This window comes from Parambassis ranga, chromosome 15 (assembly GCF_900634625.1).
Source record: "Parambassis ranga chromosome 15, fParRan2.1, whole genome shotgun sequence".
NCBI lineage: Eukaryota > Metazoa > Chordata > Actinopteri > Ambassidae > Parambassis > Parambassis ranga.
The window spans coordinates 9,788,595-9,812,884 of record NC_041035.1 but is presented as its reverse complement, the minus strand read 5'-3'; the positions used below and the strand labels follow the sequence as shown (position 1 = coordinate 9,812,884).

The 24,290-nt window shown below is 41.0% G+C and overlaps 3 protein-coding genes across 3 annotated transcripts; 1 reads left to right on the top strand and 2 right to left on the bottom strand.

The window, feature by feature from the left end:
• The first annotated feature begins 2,464 nt into the window (after window positions 1–2,464).
• On the top strand, window positions 2,465–12,346 carry cdhr1a (cadherin-related family member 1a). The gene is made up of 17 exons (XM_028423610.1): window positions 2,465–2,596; window positions 3,270–3,365; window positions 3,726–3,871; window positions 3,978–4,028; window positions 4,190–4,279; window positions 4,369–4,455; window positions 5,056–5,172; window positions 5,445–5,588; window positions 6,090–6,168; window positions 6,262–6,362; window positions 6,447–6,650; window positions 7,279–7,431; window positions 7,522–7,686; window positions 8,677–8,744; window positions 10,124–10,352; window positions 10,428–10,685; window positions 11,761–12,346. Exons 1-17 carry the CDS (start codon window positions 2,536–2,538, stop codon window positions 12,331–12,333), a joined length of 2,622 nt encoding a protein of 873 aa, XP_028279411.1. The 5' UTR covers window positions 2,465–2,535; the 3' UTR covers window positions 12,334–12,346.
• Window positions 12,347–15,784: 3,438 nt separating this feature from the next.
• On the bottom strand, window positions 15,785–18,132 carry lrit2 (leucine-rich repeat, immunoglobulin-like and transmembrane domains 2). Its single transcript, XM_028423882.1, has 3 exons — window positions 18,023–18,132; window positions 16,979–17,769; window positions 15,785–16,593 (listed from the first exon to the last, which is right to left on the bottom strand). The coding sequence occupies exons 1-3, from the start codon at window positions 18,130–18,132 to the stop codon at window positions 15,785–15,787; spliced, it is 1,710 nt and encodes a 569-aa protein (XP_028279683.1).
• A 1,718-nt stretch (window positions 18,133–19,850) lies between these two features.
• lrit1a (leucine-rich repeat, immunoglobulin-like and transmembrane domains 1a) lies at window positions 19,851–23,094 on the bottom strand. The gene is made up of 4 exons (XM_028423756.1): window positions 22,973–23,094; window positions 22,092–22,552; window positions 21,224–21,529; window positions 19,851–20,917 (listed from the first exon to the last, which is right to left on the bottom strand). Exons 1-4 carry the CDS (start codon window positions 23,092–23,094, stop codon window positions 19,851–19,853), a joined length of 1,956 nt encoding a protein of 651 aa, XP_028279557.1.
• Between the last annotated feature and the right edge of the window lie 1,196 nt (window positions 23,095–24,290).

The following is a 24,290-nucleotide window of genomic DNA, read 5'->3' as shown; positions in this document are numbered from 1 at the left end:
CACGTTTCAGAGACATGCAGGACTAGAGCCAAACTAATTCAACCAACATCACTTACTGACGACAGGCCAAAAACGTGCTCATAATAATCATCATACACAACTGACCTAAATGCTGCTGAGAAAAAAAAACTCATGGAATCATTCCATGTACTGTAAGGTAATATAAATTTAAAGCTTCAGCTATACTTTTATTAATATCATTATAATAAGAGCTGCAGTGTAATTTTAATGCTTTTTTATTTTTTTAAACCAAAAACCAATAATTTGATCTTAGTACACATGCTCTGCTTTTCTGTTTTGAATACAACATACTCCATGTACAAACCAAGCCAGGGCAGAGTAATAAAAAAAAGGTAAGGTCATGCAGGGAACTCAGAAAAAGCTGGAATGCCTGGACAGACACCCAAGAAACATCAAAATGAATGAAGACAAACACCTTATATACACAGGGGAAGGGAAGACAACCAGACACAGGTGGAAACAATGAATCAGTGTTCACAAGGAGGCGAATGGAACTTTCAATATAAAAAAGGAAACAAACAAACTAGAGCAGATCTGTCAGTAGATGATATTGAGCACAAATACATCAGTACACTCTGAGCCTATTGACTTATTTATTTCCAATATATACCCTAAAGTTTCCCTATGGACGGCCTAATGGCTCTTTCATCAACAGGAACAAAAAGGTCAGCATGCGCCGCAGTGATTGAAGGCCCAGGATTAGAAACTAAGACAATGACTACAGATGAGCAGTGAGCTTTTATCCATATGATTTCCTAGTGTGTCCACTGGAAAGACACTTACACGTACATTACCCTCAGGCTTTCATTACATCTGACACACATCTAAAGGTATTTGAAACAAAGGTCACATTCACTGCAGCAGAGGATAAAAACATAACATTTCACATTATTTCAACATGTGCCAGGTTTTAGCAACAATGTGTGTGCTAATTGTGCTTCACGTTTCTGTGTGATGGGGTCTGTGTTACCACAGACAGGCTCTGTGCATTACAAGATGAGGACAGATTAGAGCACAGTGGGTTAATCTTTGGGCCCGCCATCTGCCAGGAGCATGAAAATTAAACCTGAAGGCAGGGCCTTAACCACCAACATACAAAAGTAACCTGACAGGTGATCTTTTCCAGTTAATACATTGTGTTAACTTTATAAAATGCATAAAATTTACTGACATGATATTTGAGTATTGACTGCTGAGAGGACAGTGAACATAAAATTTCTGCTGTTTCCCTATGTGAAGATTCATACACTAAACAAACACTAAGGCCATGCTATCCACTGTACCTTCTATGGGGACCTCTCAGATTATGCAGTAGATTTAATATCAGCATGAGAATAGATGTAAAATGATTTATTCATGTGTGTAAATCCTCTTGCATGCAAAGTGTTTTAATGGTGTTCATAGAGATCATACAGTCCTTTTTTGTAAAGACAAAATGTCACATCTAGAAATGTTATATTTTAGTGTTTACTTTAAGCCCTGCAAATCTGAATGAATGACTATAGGCTGCAGTATATACTATTTTCTAAAATGCAATGGGTTTAGTATTTAGGATTAGGTCTTTTGTTTGTTGTTTCTGAACAGAAGTACAGAAAAAATATCAATCCTGTAGTTCCTTCCTTCTTCCAGTATGTCTGAACATTCATTGCAGGCTGATGATGTCATATAGAGGGGAAAGCCCCACCTACAGCTTTCAATCTCCGATATAAGTATTTTTTTATGAGCTATATTGGTTTTCATGCCTTACTTTTGCATGTACTCGGACACCAAAAGTAAGACAGAAGCCTCTTCTGATGGACAGCAGAAGAAGGCCAAATCTAAATGCATACAGACATACATGGTGGAGTTAATGATCTGAAAGGTATTTTGACTGTAATGGAAAAAAGTGAGGACATGTATGTATATTTTGGAACGTTTAGAGAGCATTTTGGGGGCAGTTTAAGCTGTATCAGCTCTTTGAAATAATTGAAGTGATTTTAAAATAAGCATATGTAAACTGAGTAAATACTGGAGTATTTTGCTTCTTCTTTTATCTAATTCAACAGATGGTGCTGCAGTGCACAGCAGATGGTGCATACAACATGGATGAACCACTGACCAGTATAACAGCATAGATTCTGCATTATTTCGTCCCTCCACGTTGTCAACAGTTATCTAAAAGAGGAAAACAACAAACAACAAACAATAAAACTCAATGCAGTATTTTATTGGTTCAGCAATAAAATAGTGTTATTATAAAATATTATGTCTGAATGAAGATATATCAAAAATCCAAAGTAAACCTGTTTATAAGCTGTTGTGTATCCCTGAGATCCCCGTGGAGTGGCGGTTGCTGAAGCCCAGTTGGACTGAGGGGGGCCCCTAGTGTAACTCTTAAGATGTGTCATTGGATTAGCATGTAAGCAGCTGCCTTTAGCCTCCACTCGCCACAAGCACCTTGAGAGTTGTACCTGATGTAGAGGAGTGTCCACAGAGCCGTCTTCATGGTGGCGTTTCACAACTTCATTCTTTAGGATGAAGAATGTAAAAATATTACATTTGACACTACTTTTTCTCTTTGTGCACGTCTGTGTTGGTAAGTTTTCAAGTTTTCATTATTTAATGTCTGCTACAGTTGTGTTATGTTGATGTGATCAGATTCTGAATGCTGTTTAACCATTTAGTTAGTTCTTGGTATATATATATAAATATATATATATTCTTGCTTAGTTTGGTGTATAGATTTGGTTTTTGGGATCTTTAGCCTAGCTGAGAATATATTTATTTTTAGAAAAGGTATCTTAGGAGGTTGATGTCACTCAGCTGTAATCCCACTCAAGTGACCAAAGCAGCAGAGGGTGTAAGCTAGTACTTAAAGGGACAGTTTACCTCAAAAACAAATGTTCCTATAGCTATTTACCTATCTAGATTGTGTTGAGTTGCAGAGCTGCTATCGGTGGCAGAGAGTTCTGCCATTTCTCCAATATAAAGTTTATGGCAAAAATGTAATGTAATTGCAAAGTCCATACAAATATCCAGGTACTCTAGAAAACTCACAGACTGTTTAGTGAACAATATCATAGCAACTCACCCCAAAACAGTCTTAATGGATGAATGGACAGAACAGAACAGAAAAAAATCATCATTTGATTGTCCCTTTGAAGTGAGTACCTTTGATGAACAGTAAAACTGATCAAATGATTGATGGCTCCTGTAGAGATTTAAGAGATTTAATAAACTGATGCAGCCATGAATGTCTCTGTCTTCAGCACTTGCAGACTTTGCCCCCTATTTCTATGACAATGGACCCTACAGCGACAACGGGAACTTGGCACTGTTCAGCCTGTCGGAGGACATGCCCGTCGGTGAGATTGACCTCTGACACGCAGGACGATAGCACTAATAGGCCTGTGGAACAACCAATCAATAAAATGGCGTGTGTTTTCAGTTGCCAGTATCCAAGAGTCCGGCATGTTAAATAGTCTTTGATAGATGAACAGATGTTGTCTGGTGCTCACACTAACATGCTCATCTGCTGGTGCCACCTGTTGATGAGAGGGCCGGCGTGCTGGCTGTGAATGCAGTGCAGCTGTCCCTCTAAACCAGGCGCTGGTCAGGATACTTATTGAACTGAACTGTGTTTGGCCTTTTCCACAGCAGTCGTAACCTCAACTGAACTGCCACTGACATCCAGCTGAGTCTAATCCTGTGGTCCTTTCCTTTAGGTACACAAATCTACTGTCTCAATGGCACAGACCCTGAAGGCCAAGAGGTGAGTTACGGCCTTTCTTTTGATCCTGGTTCCAAAGAGTACTTCAGGGTCGACCCAAAATCTGGAAACATCACATTAGTGGAAAAGCTGGACAGAGAGGTAAAAACAAGCAACAGAGGATGTGAATGTACCTGTAGAAACAGTATGAGGCCAGCTGTTCACTGGGAATGTCTAAATATTTACATGTCTTTCATTGTTTGCCCAGAAAGAAGATTCCATTGACGTTCATGTCAGCATCACTGATGGTAAAAGCAAGGTATTCAAGTCATTTATGAAGAGTCAAACCTAGTACTGTTAATAGTATCTATCCATCTAACTTATGCTTCTTTTGCCTTCTTCTTCATCATCATCTTCATCAACCTGTCAAATGTTTCTAATCCCTTTTCTCATCATCTTCCTCTAACTTTCCTTTTTCAGGTTGTGGAAAGAGTCACAATATTTGTGATGGATGCAAACGATGAAAAACCTGAATTCAAAAACATGCCTGCAATTATTGACGTAGTGGAAGTAAGTCAAACCAGAGGTTTGTCAGTTTCTGGATGACTAAAACTAATATGGGTTGGAATCATAATTATTTTCTGTGTTGTACATTTTAGACAACGGACTCTGGAAGCAGCATCTACAAAGCGGAGGCGGTGGACAAGGACACAGGCTCAGGGGGCTCAGTCACATACTACCTCCAGGTATCACTCACATGCTGCCTGCTCATTTATGTCACCTTCTTGGGACTTTTATTGAAAATGAGTACAGCAAAGAACAAACGGATGCAATAATATATAGGTGTATTGGTAACATATTAAACACTTGGATTTCCCAGTGTACATGTGCCTGAATAATATTGGTGTAGTTATGAACACAGGGATTAAATCACAATTACATTTGTGTCAAGCACTGGAGGCTTAGAGAGCTGCTTTAGCAGCAGGGATGGCAGCGAATGTTAGTTTGCACTTTGGACTATTAGGACCACAGAACAGCTGGCCTGGAAGTGACAGTGACGAGTGAGGCAGTTCACATCTGGACACAGCAGCTTTCACCTGCCTGCTCTGTCCTTGAGCATATGGCTCCTTTACATCCAGATGGACAAAGAGATAGGCTGTGGCCTAATTCAAGTGGCCTCTGAGTGTTTTTATGCAGCCATCTGACCACTTTAATGATATCTCACGTGAGTGTTTGTCTAAAGGCTTTAAAGGTTTTTCAATGACATGCTTTTAATTGTGTGACCTCCTTTGAGTCTGTGTGTGTGTGCTTTCAAAATAACGCTCTTGTTCCATTCTCTGTTTCAGAATTCTCAGTCCACTTTGTTCACCATTGACAGACACAGTGGTGTCCTTCGTATTAAATCCAGAGAAATGTTGGACTATGAGAAAACAAAGACACACTTTGTCACTGTCATCGCAAAGGTACCAAGAGTATTATAAAGTGTTTCACATAACATCACATAACAATGTTGCATTTCCAATATATATATATATATATATATATATATATATATATATATATATATATATATATATATATATTTATATATATATATATAAATATATATTTGTCAAATGCTAAAAACACTACATTGTAATCACAGTTAACTTTCTACTCTATTATCAGTTTGATGTTTTTAGAGTTTTTGTTTGAAATGTATTTTTAAATGTATTTTATTATTCTTTTGTTGTAGGACGGTGGTGGTAACTTTAATGGTAAGGAGCAGTTTCTGTCGTCCTCGGCTACACTGACTATTAATGTGATTGATGCACAAGACACTCCCCCGTCTTTCATTGGAACGCCCTACTTTGGTTATGTTTATGAGATTTCCGTGCCAGTAAGTATTACAAAAAACATCTCCCTGTGACTCTGTACTTTAATTTTTTTTACTATTGATTATTTGTAATAGTTGGATTTATAGATAATAAGGGATGAAATAAACTCAGGCCACCCACCATTATCTCACATCAGAAATGGCTTTAATTGCTGGCATTTCATGTCCGCCCTTCCTGTCATCTTCAGAGCTTTATCGTCACCACAAAATGTCACATTACAGACAGATTACACATTCTGCCTTTCATCCAAATGACAATAATTAGAAGCATGACATTTAAATGTAACTTTGAGGTGAGAAGATAAACATTTGTTGTGAGTTTTTGTACGTCATCAGGGCTTTTTGGCAAGGATGAAGTTAGATTAAGTGCAACATTAATGTTGTTTTAATTTTGAGATATTATGCTTTCATAGTATTCAGTTATCCAAATGGTCATTTGTCTGTGAGGTCAGCTGATTTATTGATTTATTGATACAGTAAATGCCACTCACTGTCTTTCCTCAGGGATCTGAAATATTCACTGTTGTTGCCAAAGATGGTGACATAGGGAATCCTAATCCAATCCGGTACTCATTCGACGATGGTAAACACGGCATTCGAAGTCTACTTTTTAAGTAAAACAAATGTAATACAAATGTAGTAAAATTGTTTGTTGTCCTATTGTTTGTCTCACCAGGTGATGACGGTGTTTTTAGCATCAATAGAACAAGTGGTTGTATAACTCTGCTGACTCTCCCCATGTTTCTGAGGAGAGAAATCTTTAACATTATAGTCAGGGTAAGCTGCAGCTCATTTGTATATTCGGTTAAATGCACATTAATATTTCATTTAAAAATAAAAATTTGATTCCCATGTGTCCAGGCTTCAGAAATGAGTCCAACTGGCCGTCTAATGGACTACAGTGTGACTACAGTGGTGATCCGTGTGGTAGACCTGAACAATAATCCACCCACTTTCTACGGAGAGAACGGCCGGCAGAACATGTTCGAGCTAACCATGTATGAGCATCCACCGGAGGGAGAGATACTCCGGGGACTTAAAATCAGCGTCAATGACTCAGATCAGGTGGGACCATTGTTGTCCTCCATATTTACAGTCACTGAAATTAGATTGAAAAAATATTGAAAATGTGCATATTATACTGAGCACGTGTCATATTTCAGCACTGAGCTTAGCTGACCAGAAGGAGCAATGATTGTGTAATAACACTCATTTTCAAAGGAAATTACATTGTTTTCTAATAACAAAATACCACCAACATTGTATGGAGGGATTTTGTTCATATTATCTTGGCATTATCACAGACACTCCATTGCAAATTGAATAAATTTGAAAGTAAACCAACAAATTAAAAGGTGCTTTCTAACTATGGCATTTGTCAGCTTATGCAAGTGTGTTTCCAGCTTGTTGAGCTCTATGAGCCGCATCCAAATGGATGTTTACTCTGATAATACTGTTACAACATCAGGCGGGCCGTTTCTGTCCACTAATATTACAGTGCAGCCAGAATATTACTGCTGCTACCGATATCCTATTGATTTCTCTTACATTACTGTATGAAAGGCTTTTATACTGATTGAACAGACTATACACCACATGGATTATATGCTGTTTTGTAACAAATGCAGATATAAATGGGTCTTCGCATATGTATCATTTCAATATTTAGTAACATGATGATGTGTTTGTGCAGGGTGCAAATGCTAAATTTAATCTGAGACTGATTGGACCAGGGCGAATGCTGCGAGTAGTCCCTCAGACTGTTCTCAATGAGGCTCAGGTCACAATCTTAGTAGAGGACTCTGCTGCCATGGACTATGAGAAACATCACTTCTTAACATACAAGGTTAGCCCTTTACACAAAGCAAAGATTATAAAAAGATTAAGAAATCCATCAGCAGAAATCAATCACTTCTTCCTACTCTCACTTCTTCAGCTTCTTGCAGTGGAGGTTGACACACCAGAGAAATTCAGCGCCACAGCAGACATTGTCATTCATCTCATGGACACCAACGACAATGCTCCTAAATTCTCCTCAGAGTACTACATTGCCAGGATTCCAGAAAATTCACCTGGCGGCTCCAACGTGGTGACAGTCACGGTGAGCTTGCCTTCATCCCGTCTAAAAATACACGCTATCACTAACGTACGTCACTCCAAGCTAAAGAGGAATGCTGAATTTAACAAAATGTTCAACAGGGCCATTAATTCTCTAAATGTGGACTTTTTGGGCATTGGGGGTTGGGATAATATGTAAAAACATGTAGATAAAAGCTAGGCGAGGTAAGCTGCCAGATGGCTATCACTTTCATTTTGTTGTATAACAGTAAATTCCCCAGACTTTTCCCCCTCTAATGCTCAGTAGCACATGCAGCTACAGCACACAAATATGTGCTCAAAGTGGACACTTCTAAGGATGCGATGCATTGATTGATTTTCTTTTTTAACCATCTCATCCTTTGCCCTTGTCAGTTTGTATCAGCTCTGCAGAGGCTCAAAGCAACGGGGAGGCTCACTAATAAATCCTGCCCTTGCGTGAACACCACACAGGCTTGTTGCCTTGATCCCAGGCAATTTCAATCAGATAAAAGAACAGCCAACAAGTGACCTTGGACACATGCAGACAGCGAACAGGCATCCCAGCAGCTCCAGACAGACAGATTAGCTGATGCCCATGATGATGTTCCTATGACATCAAAAATCAGTCTTTTTATAGCTCAGTGCTGTAACACCATGTTCCAATCCAGCTCAGATTCATTCATTTTAGAGCTGACAATTATTAGCCTGACACTATGTGGGGGGGATATGAACGCCTACTCTACTAACTCAAAGTCTACAACTGAACATACCCAGATACAGGAGTAACAAAATACTCATAGTATGAGTAACAGTAAAAATACAACTTGATTAGTCAATACAGAGACAATGATCAAAAGCACAATATTTAGGTATACAAGCTAGCTTACTTGTTATATGTAGCACTGCAGATTTACAACATTATTTTCACAAACGAGATTTGGGAGAACCCAAACCTAACCTGTGGAAAATATAAGGTGACTTCTGGGTAATTTTTTTTTCTGCTTGTCTCCAGGCAACAGATCCTGACTCAGGACCTTGGGGTGAAGTCAAATACTCTATTTATGGATCAGGAGCTGACTTGTGAGTAGCAACATATGAGCTCTTTTCAACACTATTAGTCTTAATATGAATAAATATCTCAACCAAAACATCTTCACACATCCAGAATACACAGCATTAACCCGTTGACAGCAAAAGGCACATTAAAAAGCGATCTCAACTGAATATGGTTTACTACTGTGTTGCCTGTCCTCTGTGTCTATCGTGTTTTTTTGTGTAGTGATTATGTCACATGTGTTTGTTGAGGAAAGCAGTCTCACAGTGAATGACAATGAAAACATTCCAAAAAAAAAACACTTACACAACATACTCTGGCCTGGGTATTACAGTTCAGCAGTGAAAAACAGGCACACCATTCATAAAAACATAAATATCGTAGACACACTCATTGTCTCTCAGGTGAACTGAAATATATATATATATATATATATATATATATATATATATATATATATATATATATATATATATATATATATATATATATATATATAATGGATTGTTATTTTATTGTAGACTACTGTACTACTGTATGAATCATGATAACACAGCAGTCTTCAGACTTATTTGTTTGCTTGTATTTTTTTCAAGAATGTGCTTTTCTTTCTTTATTGCCTGTGGCTCTTTGAGGATTTGCTGGCATTTTTCTTGAAGTCAATTTTTATTAGTTTTCCAGGAAGGCATTCGGCCTACGAGTAAAGATCAGAAGGCTGTGTCCTCTCTCTCACTAACATGTGTTTCATACTCTTACCTTTAAACATAAAAGTAAATGCCAGCATACACAGACAGATGTATGTTAGCAGGGGCATACGGTATTTAATCTCTTACAAACAAATGTAGGTGGAAAGTATTTCTGGACCTCTCAGCACAGATTTTGAGCTCTGTAGCAAAGAATTAGAGGAGATATGTCACATGGTCGCGAGAAGAAGGATTTCTAAAGTAGGCAGAGGAGGGAGATTTGGAACACTTTAGCTTAGTGCATATACTTGTTTAGTCAAAACCGTTTTGAATCTGTGTCACCTCATATTACCCTCCAAAGCGCTGCTGTGAACTTTAAATTGCAATGAATCAATACATGGCTGACACTTACTGATTCTGGTTTTAATAACATTTTCTTCACTGAGTGTAAACAGGCCTACACAGCCTGATCTTTGCCTGCCTGCCCTCTGTTTGTATTAATCCTGTAATGGGATTGGAGGTGAAAATAGACTGTTCTTTGCTCCCACCTTACACTTTAAAAGTCACTGTAGGGTAACTAAACATGTCAGTGAGTCAAACCATCTAACACCAATCCAGCTGAAACTTCTTATTCAAAATAATTAAAGATTTAGAAAACTAGTATGTGTTTCCTACAAGTACTGCATGAGATCAGTTTCAAGACAGCATCTGATTGTTTGCAGGTTCCTGATCCAGTCTGAAACAGGGATCATCTATACTCAGCCATGGGCGAGCCTAGATGCAGAAGTGAGATCGAAGTACAATTTCTATGTGAAAGCAGAAGATGCAGAGGGAAAGTACAGCCTGGCAGAAATCTTTGTGACTGTGCTGGACCTGAACGACCATCCACCTGCTTTCAATGATAACTTCCTTGAGAAGACCATGGTGATCGGAGCACCAGTGAAAATAGAGGTATGTATTTATGAAATGAAATTAATCCTACTGAGTACTTTACAATTATAGCTCTAATAAGATGCTTCATTGCAGGCGGTAGATGATGATGCAGAGATACCGAACAATGTTATAGAGTACGCCATCATGAAAGCCGAGCCAGACAACAACATCTTTGACATTAATGCTGACACGGGGGAGATCATGCTCAAGTCCTACATCAAGTCAATGGCGATCATCCAGAACATCACCAAGAAGAGAGACTGCACCTGGTCACTGGTGGTGCAGGCACGGGACAGAGGCCAGCCGTCCTTCAGCACTACCGCAGTCATCAAGATTGACATCACTGAAGCAGTAAGTGGCAACGGAGTAGCTCTATACAGCATGTAGCGCATAAACAGTAGCACAGGTTGATTGCTAATGAGACCTGAAACAACAAATATGGTTAGATGTGGAAGTCCAAAGTCTCCAATCAGAGAAAGCAGGGCATGTGTAGATTTTAGGCATTGGGTGTGATGTGAGGGCCAGTTTGAACTTCCAATCCTGATTTGATTGATGTTAAACCAAATAACAACCTCTGGGGCTAAATATGAAGTTATTGTGGAAGTTCCATAAACTGCAATTTATTAAATGACTACATGAAGCTGCCCTATTATATGTACACACTGTATGTTGCATTGCTGAAGCAAGTGTGTACATGGAGGTGCAGCTTCACCCTCAGCACCAATTGCACATTTAAAATAGCATTTTATAATTTATAGTAATAAAAAAAAAACAGAATCTTACATAATTGCAATTGTCATGTTTTCAGATCAAATCCAGATTTGTCTCATACTTCTTGGGCCTAAGGAAACGTCCGGGGGCTGTGTTTGGGATATGTTTGACCGTTGTCATCCTGGCCATTTCACTGACAATCTTCATTTCAACTCTTATATACTGGAACTCTGTGAAAAAGTCCCGTGTAAAACCTCACGGCAAGATCAGAAAGATTATAAGGAGGCCTGTGCCATAAATGCAGCTTGCCTTGAGATCATCAGCACAGCAGTACTGTTGTTTTCACTCTGTGGTACCACGAATTGATAGCAGTTCATTTTCAGAGAGATTATTTTTGCAAACAAAGCTGTGTCTGTAAAAGAGTACAGGAGCACAATGAAAATTCTCAACATTTCCCCATGCTTGTTTTCTCTACGTATCCATAACACCATAATTCTAGTTTCCATTCATCAATTATTTCATTTAATATATAGGTTTCCCTGTTAACCTCTCTGATCTTGTCTTGACTAAAATGTAGAATTTTTGTATTTCTTTCCTCCTAGAGGAAAATATGCAGTATGACAGAACACACACGGGGCAGTTAAAAAGTAGTTTTTGTCTGACAGACTATGACCACAGTCCTATGGATGTGAATTCTCCCTGTGCTCTTTTACAGACCCATCTCAAGGGGGGGACTTTGGGATCATTTTTATTGCAGAGTAGAAACAAGCCTTTGCAAATCCTAGGTATGATTGCTGGTGTCATGAGTCTCATGGTCATAGTGACAGTCATCATCTCCACTGCAACATTCATGCGCAACAAGAAGTCCAATCGGATCCTTCCCAGCCGCCGCGTACGGAGGAGGCAGCGGAAACAGCGCACCTGGAACTTCAAAAATCCCTTGAAGGCCCGAGAGCCTCCGGGAGAGAAATTCCGGGTTGAGGAGGAAGTGCGCGAGCCTGAGGTAGTTGCAGAGAATGAAGTAGTTGGAGACAATGTCAACTATAACAACAATGTTGGGAATGTGGTGAGACACTGGCCTCCGCCTCCCTGTGCTCCTTGCCTGCCCCCTCCACCACCTTCATACGTCCCAGGAGAGAGGCAGTGGACTGTTCCCACAGTCTCAGCAACAGTGGCACCCAGACCAAAAAAGAAGCCAGCCATGACCAGGCAGGACACTATGAACAAAGCACTGGTTTCAGAGCTCAAGATGAGGCTGGAGCAGAAGAGGATGCAGAAACCTTACTAGCTCTGACAGCAGGCAAAACCACCTCAAACAAGACCCATGCAGCAGCCGATGGCCCAGTTATCATGGAAATGTACCGGTAACTCATATTTCACAATTGAGTTCTTCTCAGTGTGTTAGAAATCATTTTTACCATCCACTTACATAACAACTTGATCCTGTGAGATAATAAGGAGCTCTAAATGGACCTTGTGTTGCTTTGTGTGTGCATGTGTGTGTGTGTGTGTGAAAGTTTAAATAAACTGAAACAATGATCATCTTCATTCCTTGTAAATCAATAAAGATTTCACAAAACTCCTGACGTGTCAATTGATTCAAAACTATTGACAGTTTTTTTTTTAATTTGTGTCAGATAAATCCCACCCTTTGAATCGTGTTGACACACTAGTGGCTTACACTTCAACCAAGATCCCTTGTTGGGATTGAAGTCATTCACATTTCAACAAGCGAGACTGTTTATTTGGGATCCAACCAAGCTCCTTACAAGAGATTGCATGACACTTGAACTGACTAAAGAGATAAGCCTGGGGGAAGGCAACCAAAGTCCCTATGTTAGGATGACCTTTAATCCTCCTCTGCAGGTGTAAAGCGCCACCTACTTCTACCATATTATTTTTTTGTTACATTGTTTGTTATTAAAATAACATTACATAACATTACATTGGTCCATGATTGCTGTGCACTACCACACCCAGCTTGTGGCTGTTATTAGAACATACAGCAATGTGTGCAGATTATTAGGTTGTAGCCTTAAATACACTGACCCACACAGAGAGAGCCAGACAACGCCAGACAGAGAAAAACACCTCCTTAATGAGCCTGCACACGTACTCTACTGCCCTTACCTGGAGACGGAGGAGAAGCTGCATACGCCTAACCCCAAAGGTGTGCATAAATTACTTGATCACATATTTTTCAAATGATCACTGGTGCAGCATATTTAAGAGCTATTGTATTTCAGCAACCTTCATAACAGTCATAATTTTCAAGTACAGCAAGAGAAAAATGTAGAATATGGGATGTTTGAAGAAGGCCTTACACAACAATATTACATGTGTTGCAGTTTTTTAAAACCTCACCAGATGTTCTTCAAATATGTAATATATTATCCGGATACAAGCCCCTTTGCTCCCCTTAGCTCTGAGGTCAATGTCAGCACTACTAATTATGAAGTTACACTAAACCACTCGCTGGGTATTTGTGTAGACATGAGCCGAACATGCACACTATTCCAAGGTTACATAAAACATGAAATTTTGCAGATTACCCTCTCTAATCCAACTTGTTCATCTTTGTGCAATATTGCATTGCTGGCTAAAAACCAAAAGTCCATCCGCCCCGATCTAGTTTGGACTGAGAAGGTGTGTGGAACAGCCATTGAACTTACTGCAACCTCTGGTGGCCCATTTAGCATAAGGCAGAGAAGACTTTTCTTTTTTAACTAAAAAAAATGTGAATGTTTAAAATGTGTCATTTTTTAATTAATATCCAAACATGCCCAACATTTCTTGAGAAACCAAACCAGAATTTCAGGTCATTTTTTTCCAGTATTGCAAGCTGTTAATGCTCTGAAGTGAAATGAGGAGCAGCCCAAATGATCATGCATTATGCCATGTAAGAGGCAGCTAGGATTACTGAGCTATTTGATAGAGGATTACAGAGTTGAAAGTTGCAAAGAGCATTGATGCTTTAGAATGAAAGAAGGCATGCAGGGTTCAAAAAGCCTGCCGTGTGTTTGAGTTCTAAAAAGGTGGTGCTTGTCTCAGTGATATATGAAATTATATATGTCGACACGATGAAATTAGTTGTGTCACATTTAATTAAGATACAACACAATATGTTACATTACGAGCATGTGAAATATAAGCCTAAATAAACATGTTCATGTGTGTTCTCTTATTGTTTACAGAATTGTCATTGTCTTGTGTCATACTCGAAGGATAAGGATTACAACAAAAAGCAGCATCAATCCCCCCTATTCACAAATCATATAAACACATCTGAACAAATAAGAAAGCAGATGTGCCGGTGCTGCAGAAAATGAGTGCTGCCAATCTCTGCCAGTCATTTTAAACCCCTCTGATCTTAATATGAACACAAGCAGGAGCCCAGCAGGGATGAACTGATCTCCTCCATGCGTCACAGGAGACGACACATAGAGATAAAGGATGGAGGTGGGGTGTGATCTGGTCATAAAGTGATAGTGGGGGGGGGGGGGGGGGGGGGGGGGGGGGTAGGATACTGTTTGGGTATTATATCAAATGAACAATGCCATTGGCCAAACTAAGCATATCCGATGTGCCATCTGTCCGGGTTGGTTAGTACAGATCATGTGTGTTGGGCAACAAGGGGCTGTGACATGCAGTGACGCAGAGAGGATTACCACTGTCAACAAAAATTCTGTAAACTGTATAGAGCTTCATTGAATGTTTTAGAGTAACCAGTGATAAGTGATGAAATTCAGGTCACACATGTCTGTATTATGTATGTTTCAATTGGTGTTGACGATGTTGATGAAGCAGACATTCAGTCATACATTTTACACATCATAAAAAGCCTCGGGTTCCTTTTCCATCATGTTTCTATATAGAGGAGGCAGAGAAACAAGAGGGGCTGGGGCAGGGACTAGGTAGGCTGGTAGACTAGAAAAATAAGAGATAAGAGAATAGATTCACACCAAACACTGTTTAATAAATCAGTTTATTTCAAGTACAGTTATCAGAACGTTGCCTGGTTACCACAAACACCAAATAAAAGTTTTGACCCTGTTTGAAGAGAACTAGTGACAGCCAATATCAGAAACCACAAACACACACACACACACACACACACACACTCATTTAAAAGAATTATGAATCAATGAATACATATATTAAGTGACCTATTCAGTATATTTACATTTTTTATTGTACAAAACTGTGATTGGTTTTAAAAAAGCCTGTTTAGCTCATGCACCATAAAGATAACTGAACAAGGACATTACTATTATTTCATATAATCATATCTGGACTTATTCCAAAATTATTAAATGATTAAAATAATGTTAGCATAATTAGAGAAACTGTAGTGGAAAGACAATTTCCTTTGTGCTAAAACAAAACCATGACAGAAAAAGGACAAAAACATCTATAATTAAAGAACATATAAAAACTCTTTATGCAAGCAGCTTTTCAATGCGATCCTGATGACAAGCCACACAGAGCTCACTGCACTCTGGTGCAAGTCCTTGAATTACACTCTTGACATAACGATCATCATTCACATCACAACCTCCTCGGCCTAGAACAGAGGAAGAGATGAGGTTAAAACCAAGGCAGATAATATTGTCACTCCTCTTGAATTATATGAGCCAGTATCATATAACAGACACATGTCCTTCTGTTCTGCTTCCTAGTTTGATACAGGGTGAGATATTGCTCTATTACAAGCTCAGTGTCATGTTTCCCTTTGTGATTTAATATAGTTCAGCTGTGATTCTGCTGTGGTCAGCTTTGCTTTTATGTCTGTCCTCTGACCTTCTCCTCACCTTCCTGTCTTCACTGGCGTCTTTCTTAACCAGGCCCTCGTCGCTGGCAGCCTGCAGACTGTCGAAGGTGCCCTGCCTCTCATGCTCCATCCCAGATGAGTTGTTCTCTCTTCGTCGGTTCTTCCAAGACTGGATCACCCCTTCCAGACAGGCCAGCCTAGTGTCTGTGGTGCAGGCGTACATACCTATAGGCACGGCCAGCACCATGGCCAAAACTATCACAACTATATGAATCAGCTTTTCTCTCTGTTCCATCTCAGTAATGTCACTTCCTGTCACAAACACAATGCACTGCCCGGGACGGGGCGTCTGGTTCTTGAGGGTTACACAGATCTCATATTTGGTGGCAGGCATCAGATCAGAGACAGAGTAAGAGTGAATCCCAGGCCCAATGTAGATCATTTCTTTTTTCTCAGTATCTGCTGGACCAAAGTGGATGGTGAACCAGGTTTCAGCAGGGTGCTCCAGAGCTGCGAACCACTCAATGGAGATGCCACGTACCGTCTGTTTGGCGATGCGGATGTCGATGTAGACATTCTCATCACCAGCACTCGGCCCGGCTGGGACAAGGGAAGACTGGGGGCTGTCAGCAGAGCGGACCTCCACATGGATGCTGACAGATGAATTTCCAATGAAGTTCACAGCAGTGCAGGTGTAGACTCCGCGGTCGGCTGTATGGAGGGAGGGGATCACCAGGAGGGATTTGATAGTATCCTCATCCACTCTTTCCTGAGATTCTAGGAGGATGTGAACATGTAGTAAAATATACAGACTTAGGCATTAACACGGAGCATGAAATGATTCATTGACTTTCATAACTTCTTTGTGCACTTTAGTGATATTCATTATTTTAAACTTGCTTATTAATATTTGTCATTATTAACATACATACAACTCCATGTATCGGCCCCTGGCTTCTATTTAAAATGTTGTTATTAGTTTATAATGGGCTGGTTGCTGGAAGTCATGATCTGCAGCTGCTGTAGAGGTTAAGTCTAATGACGCGGAGGTTTACTTAATTACACAGTGGTCCAACATTAGGTAGGCAGCAGCACACTTTAATCTCCAACACTCTTAATCAAAACTGATGGTGTTGCGCAGACATGGACATCACACTCTTACCATGAAATCCTCTGATTATCTTCAGACCATATGTCCACCACACCGCGGGATCTGGCCTGGCTTTGGCGAGGCAGTGCAGTGTGAGGTTCTCGCCCTGCGCCACGCTGATGTTTGTTGACGGGCTGCTCACCACCGGCTTCATGCACGCCTGCAGCTCTGTCTCGTGGAAAAACTTTCCCGCCTTAAAGTCCGGCCCTGAGCAAGTCAAGTAGGAGTTCATCAGTATAATCGGGGGGCTTAGGGACCTGATGAATTCCACGAAGCCCTTCAGGCGACAGTCGCACAGCCAGGCGTTGTCGTGGAGCGCTAGGACGACGTTCGGCCCGAAAGCAGTCAGCTCCCGCTCCTCCATGTTCTGTAGTTTTTGGTAGAGGGGCCAGTTTTGGAAGACCTCCTTCGATATTACCGTAAGCTGATTGAAGGATAAATCTAAGTAGGTCAGACCCGGCAAAAATTTTAACGCATGTTCCGGCAGGACGTCCAGCAGGTTGTGCTTCAGGTCCAGGATCTTGAGGCCTGGCGTGTCCTCGAACGCTGTCCATGGTACTGAACGCAGCTTGTTCCCCTGCAGACGGAGCTCGGTTAAGTTCCCCAAACCCTCCAGGCCCTTTGAGTTTATCACTGTGATATCATTGAAGTTCAACCACAGGTTCTCCAAGGCGGGTGTGTTTGAGAAAGCTCGTCGGGGTATTTCAGTAAAGTGAGATTTTTCTATGCGTATTTTGGTCAAATCATCTGGAAGGTTCTCCGGTATGGCACCAAACGCACTCTCCTCCATACAAACGAGTGACCTATGATTAAAGTGGAGAGTTTTGGTTATTATGCATAATGTCTCATGAAATTTAACGTCTGTAGTGGCTGGCTAAGATTACATCAAATAATCAAACGTGGTCTAACAGCAAATGTCACATTCTCCACTGCATACATTTGATCACATTGTGCGGTCTTAGTGTATCTACAGTCGCCGATCGATACTGTTACACAGTTTAAAAATAGGCTCCCTGTGCTCCGGTAAGGACTGGACTGCGTGAAATGAGCTCTTACCTTCCATGACGGTCTTCTACACAGCTGCACCCGCGTAAACATTGAGAGTAAACCTCATGCGCCTGGACCTTGAGCAAAAGTATAACCAGCAGGTAACAGATTATGTCCATAGTCCGTGAAAAAAAATCCTAAATTTGAGGGCTACATTCGTCCTCAAGACATGTGGAGTGCGACAGACGAGAGAAGCCTATTAAACTTAATCCCTGACGTATGGTGCAGGAACAAGTGGCATCCAATTCTGAGGAAAGACACGCACACGGTGTCACTAGGTCACTACACCTTCAAGAGGTGACATTTAGTAATTACTCAGCAAGCGATTACACTTAAGTACAATTAACTTAAATACACCTATTATAAATAATAATTCTCTAATGCTTTTATAAATAAGAGTACGTTTTGGAGTCGCGGGGTTGTAATAAATCTCTCTGACTCGTATTTACTGCAGGAGCTCCACAATATTTAGAATGAGTCTTGTTGAAAATCTGAGTAAAGAATATATTAATCAAATGTTCTTATTTTTGTAATTATAAACAGAAGAGTTTTTACTTTTTTCATTAATATAGGTTTAAGGTGGAAAAATATTTTCCTTTCTGACTTAGAAATATGAGAAAATAAAAATAATTCAGACAGTTCTGAACATGGTTTTAATCCAAATGCTGATTTAGAAAATCTGACAAAATGTTCAAATTAGATTAGGTACTCATCTTGTTCCATATTTGGACAACTCAGAGAAAAAAAACAAAAAAAATCGACTCAGTCATGAAAATTACCCAGAATTGGTTATTAATAAACAATAATAAACAGATTAATTATTAACAAAGGGCTTAAATATTTTCTGTATGGAATCAAATGGTCAGTGTTGTGAGAGTATACATGGGAATGTATATATAAAAGTTTTTTAACTATAGTAACATTGGAATGATCTACACTTTATGGGGTAATGATGCCTGTAAGTGGCACATAATAGGTACATGGACAGAATTTTAGTATGTGTATTGTTGCTGGGAATATAAATCATTTAATATTTTATTTTTGCGTCACTTCCACCTTATTTACATTGTGTCATAGTTCAGTCCTCTCCAGCTCCAGCTTCTCTCCATTCACTGCTGTTGAACCATGCCTTTGTGTATATCTTCTCTGAGAACATATGACAGATATATACAGAGGCACAGACTAACTGTATATGTAAGTATACATCACCCAATAACATATTTACAAATCATACACGTACATATGAGCTTTAAACAATGGAGTATACCATTGTGTTCCCTTTAAGTCAGATTGGGTTGAAAAGGTTTCATCGCTGGGCCATGCATGTGAGATGAAAAGTTCAAATATTTGTTCTGCTCTCTTTCAGGTGTTTCTTTCTTACAGGCTTTGTGATAAAAAAAAACATTCTTTTTATACATAAAAGCATGACAGATGACAAGAAGCATGAGATTTTCTAGAGCTACCAAATTCTTTAAACTGATATCTCCATTATAGTGCAACGTGCAAAAGTCCTTTGATAGAAGTTGGCTCTCTGTGGTGGTGGAGTTGGTGGCATTATCCAGCGAGGAGGGACTGGTGGGGGGGAATCCCATGGTGTGGGCGTTTGGGAGCGTGTGGGAGGGGGGCTGATGTCAGGATGTTGCTGAGGGTAAGAGTGCAAGTAGTGATGGGGGTACGGATGCAGGTGGAAATGTGGATGAGCATGGAGATGGGTGTGTGAATGAGTGTTTAGGTTTGGACTGTGACGTGGATGTGAATGTGGATGTGGGTGTGGGTGTTGGTGTGGGTGTGTGCGAGGGATATGGCGTGCAGCAGGTGCTGGAGCTGGAGCATGACGTCAGCAGAAGTACTCATTAGGCTGTCCTTCTATCTTGGCTGTGGCCTCAGAGTCCAGGCTGGAGCGTGCTGACAGTAGCCTGTTGGACTCCTCTGGGTTCAGTCTGTTCAAATACTCGCCTTCGAGCCCTTTGGCCTTTGTGCCAGGCGACAGCGTTTCAAAGGTCACATATGAATCTTGGATGTCCTTTGATTTCTTTCCCCAGTACTTCTGAATGCGTCTCTTCAGCGCCCCACAGCACACAATGACAGTGAGAGGGACCGCAATGATACAGGCTACTGTGATCACAATCACATTAATCAGCTTCTGGGTGCCAGTAGCACTAGCTGCTTCATCAGTGGAAAATATGACGCACTGCTCCTTCTTGGGAATCAGCCCCTTCACACACACACAGGCAATGTACTTGGTCCTGGGCACCAGTCCTTCAATAGTGACACGATTCTGTCCCGCTCCGACGTTGATCTTTCTCATGTCCCTCTCTCCAAACACAGCATACAGCACACTAAATGCTGTTGTGTTTTTGGCTTTAGGGGCTCTCCAATTCAGAGAAATTGTATTGTCTGTGTCCCCCACCACTTTTACAGAGCGGACCACCCTGTCTGGGTCCTGTTGCAGGGATGAGGTGTTGGCTGCCAGGTTGCTTAGATTTGTCTTCTCTAGGTCCAGCAGCGTGTCTGGATTGGAGGAGGTGGCAGGCCCCGGGGTTGCTCTGTCAGCCACGCTATAACTGGCTACTCCAGGATCAGGACCAAAACCTGGTGGAAGACCAGGATCCAAGGCGGGCAAGGAAGGAGGGGTAGAGGTTGGAACCACATATCTGGCCACCAGCTTCTCCTGGTAGGCTGCTTTACCCATTTGGTTTGGTTTCTTTACTTTGGCCTTTTTGTCATTGGTGGTTTGGTTGCCTTCTGGTTTTGGTGAATTGGAGACAACAAGAGAGACGACAGCCTCAGCGTTCCCTGCGTAGTTACTGGCCTTGCAGATGTATTTCCCAGAATCACGATAGGATACTGCTGGTACACTGAGGATGGACCAGGTGATCCCCTCCTTTGAGGTTTCCTGCTGGACTGTGGTGGCAGAGAAGGAAAAAAGTAATTACTGAATTCGAAAGCAAAAAAAAAAAAATTACTGACTGCACAGAGATGACACGCAGGTGATTATCCAATGTTGCATTGATCGTCAGTGTTGCATAACTCCCTTTAGTGGCCACAGCTGCCAGTCAGACTTACAATCTTACTAACTCCACTGGTAGCTGTTTAATTAACAGCAGCCCTACAGCACTGACAAATCATCTTATCTCAGGCACAACAGAGAGAGAGAGAGAGAGAGAGAGAGAGAGAGAGAAGCAGACACCTAAAGAGCTGCTGACTCACCTGTTCCATTGAGAAGTCGTCCATCTGCCCTGCGCCATGTCAGGTCTGGGATAGGGACTCCAATGGTCCCACAGCGGAGCAGCACATTGTTTCCAACGGCACTCCGAACCCTTGCCACAGCCGTGTGGATCCGTGGCAGCTGACAGCGCCGCAGCTCAGCATCACTGAACAACACCCCTGATACGCTCTCAGGTGCTGAACAACGGAGTCTCGTATCAATGAAAGCCAAAGAAAGAGTGGGTGACTTCTGGAACTGAACCAGGTCATAGAGCCGACAGTCACAGACCCAGGGGTTGTCATGGAGACCTGAGAGTAAAAGTAGAAGTGAGGCTACTGGAAGAAGACAAGCATCCAGCTGTGTGCAAAGTGATAGACCAGCCTGCGGATGGCTGGTGTGGATGTTAGCATACTAATCCTGTAAGAGGATTAACATTTAATTCATAAACTACATCACGGCGATGACTACGGCAATGATGATGATGAAGGTGGTGGTGGTCTAGTGATGGAGGTCAGATATTGCTGTCTTTTTACCCTCCTGGTCTTAACCAGAGCACCTGCACACAGAACTGAACCTATAGGTGCTCCATTCTAAATATAAGCCATGCAGAGCAGCTGTTTTAAATAAATACTTTAATGCTTTAACTGAAAAGTGAATCTAAATATTTGAAATGCATAACGTTTTATTTTATTTCTTACTTATTCATAGCTACACATAAGATGGTACAAAATGTTTTGTTTAGTTGCTGTTCAAGCATGTTGCTTTGTGCATATTGAATTACCTTTACGCACAGTAAGTGAGAGGCATTAAATGGCTTTGGGTGCTTTCAATTAAGGACGTTTGGATGTCAGGATGAGCACTGTCCCTTACCAAGTATCATCTTGGAGCTCTCCGGCCCTTGCGTGGGTTTTGCAGCCAACCATGTGGACAGCACCTCTGCTGGCAGGGTCAGCAGACTGTTGCTGGACAGATCCAGATAAGTAAGGTTCTTGATGTAAGTAGTGGCTTCCACGGGCAGCGATGTGAGCTGGTTGTTGTGCAAATCGAGAAGTCTGAGGCTTGGCATATCTGTGAGAGATTCCCAGGGAAAGGCGGCGAGAGCATTCCCGTCGAGACGAAGCTCTTCCAGATTGAACAGTCCCCGGAAACTGTCCGGGTTCAAGACGGACAGCGTGTTGAAAGACATCCACAGAAACTCTAGACTGGAGAGGTAGTTAAAGGCTTCGCTTGGTATCCGCTGGATGGACGTCTTCTCAATCCGCAGCTTGGACGTGTCAACAGGGAACCCGACAGGCACAACAGATATCTCGGGGTCATTGCAAATCACGCTCCTGAAAGGAAGACACATGAGTAAATTTGCGTTCATCTCCAGTCACCTTGCACAACTTACATCTGAGATCAGTTTAAAGTGATGAATTAAATTAAAATTGGGATTTAACACATTTTGACGCAAAATTGCACACAGGATGCAAATATCGTGGATAATGATTCAAATTCATTCCCTGAACCCACCCAAACACATAAAACGCATACATGGAAACGCTGAAAGTGCCTTTGAGAGATAATCCTGCATTAAATAAAATTGGACCGACATGCACTCCCCGAATTATCTTTTGTACACGTGTTCACCTCTATGAAAACATCTGTCCTCGTCCGAGGGCAGAAGACCTGGTCATTTAAAAACATGCGTCTTAACGCATAAACCAAAAACACATTGTGACATTTAAAATCCATTTGGACATCCTCCTTACCTGGCCTTTGATCCATCACTCAGGTTGTGGTAAAAACAGCTGCACTGCGAAGGACATGAGCTCACCGGGAAAAAAAGTTCACCTGTGGCCACGTAGAGCCCCAGGAGAAGGACGAGGAACATTTTGGCCCACTTTTACGCATACGCAGCTTGCCTACATGCGCCCAGTTTGCGCCTACAGAAGTCAGACAGACTTGCTTTTTTCTTTCATTTACGGGAATATCATCCGCATGGCTTTGTCCCACTGCTCCGCTGTCCCATAGTGATCAGACTGCTATGAGTCCCGAGATAAAAAGGATAGACAAGGATTAGCGAAAGGACTGGCGTTCGTTTCATTTGGATGCGTACTGCATCCCGGAATCCGATAGGCTGCGCAGAGACGTTCATATTTATTACCACAGAAAAACACTTCCGAAATGGTCATAATCCACTCTGATGTTAGATTTTTTTTCTTTCTCTCAAATGTAGTATGTTCATTTGAGCCCTGTCGTGACTGTTAATCTGTAAAGGGACAGAACTATGTTTACCACAAGGTGGCCCCTGTATATCAGCCCTCCTACCTTAGGGCCCATCTACACACAGAGTTGTGCAATTATCATTTGTTGTATATTACCTTCCTAATTTGACCTCCTATGTTTATTAATGTGGATAACTAACGCATTTGTTATTTTAAAAGGAAATACAATTAGACTTTGAGCTTTCATTCTTTCCTCTATTCCTGTCATATCTTCCTCCTTTTATGCTCAAGATGTCTTCCTGTTCAAATTGAGTTGGTTCTCATGACTATCACCCTATAAGCTCTTGCTCAGGAGCTCAGGCTCTACATATAGGATCACATAAAATCATACAATATCACTTGCTTCATAGGCTATTAACCTCATTTGATTAATATATCTGCACATAATTTACACATGTAGCCATGCATGCAAAGGGAACGTATGTTGGTACAGAACAGAGACTTCAATAAAGCAGGAACTTCCATGAAAACCCTTAAAAAACTCAAAGCATCTAGATTTTACCTCAGTTACCCTTAGGGAAACACTACAAGCGAAATCCCTTTAATAGTAAAGCTTTTCTTTTGCAATGAGTAGCTACTACATGCATTTTTTTGGACACCGGTCCCTTGTGTTTAACTCTTGTATTTCACCATACTGAGAGTTCTGTGTTAAAGTTGGCTGCATGCCAGTTCTGTGACTGAAAAAATGACGAAATCTTTATTTGTGTTTAAATAACTTGGCAGCAAGAACCCATGTTTACATATGATTCAAAACTAGGGCAGATATTTCAGAGCAACACAAACAGTCTGGTCAAAGGATAAC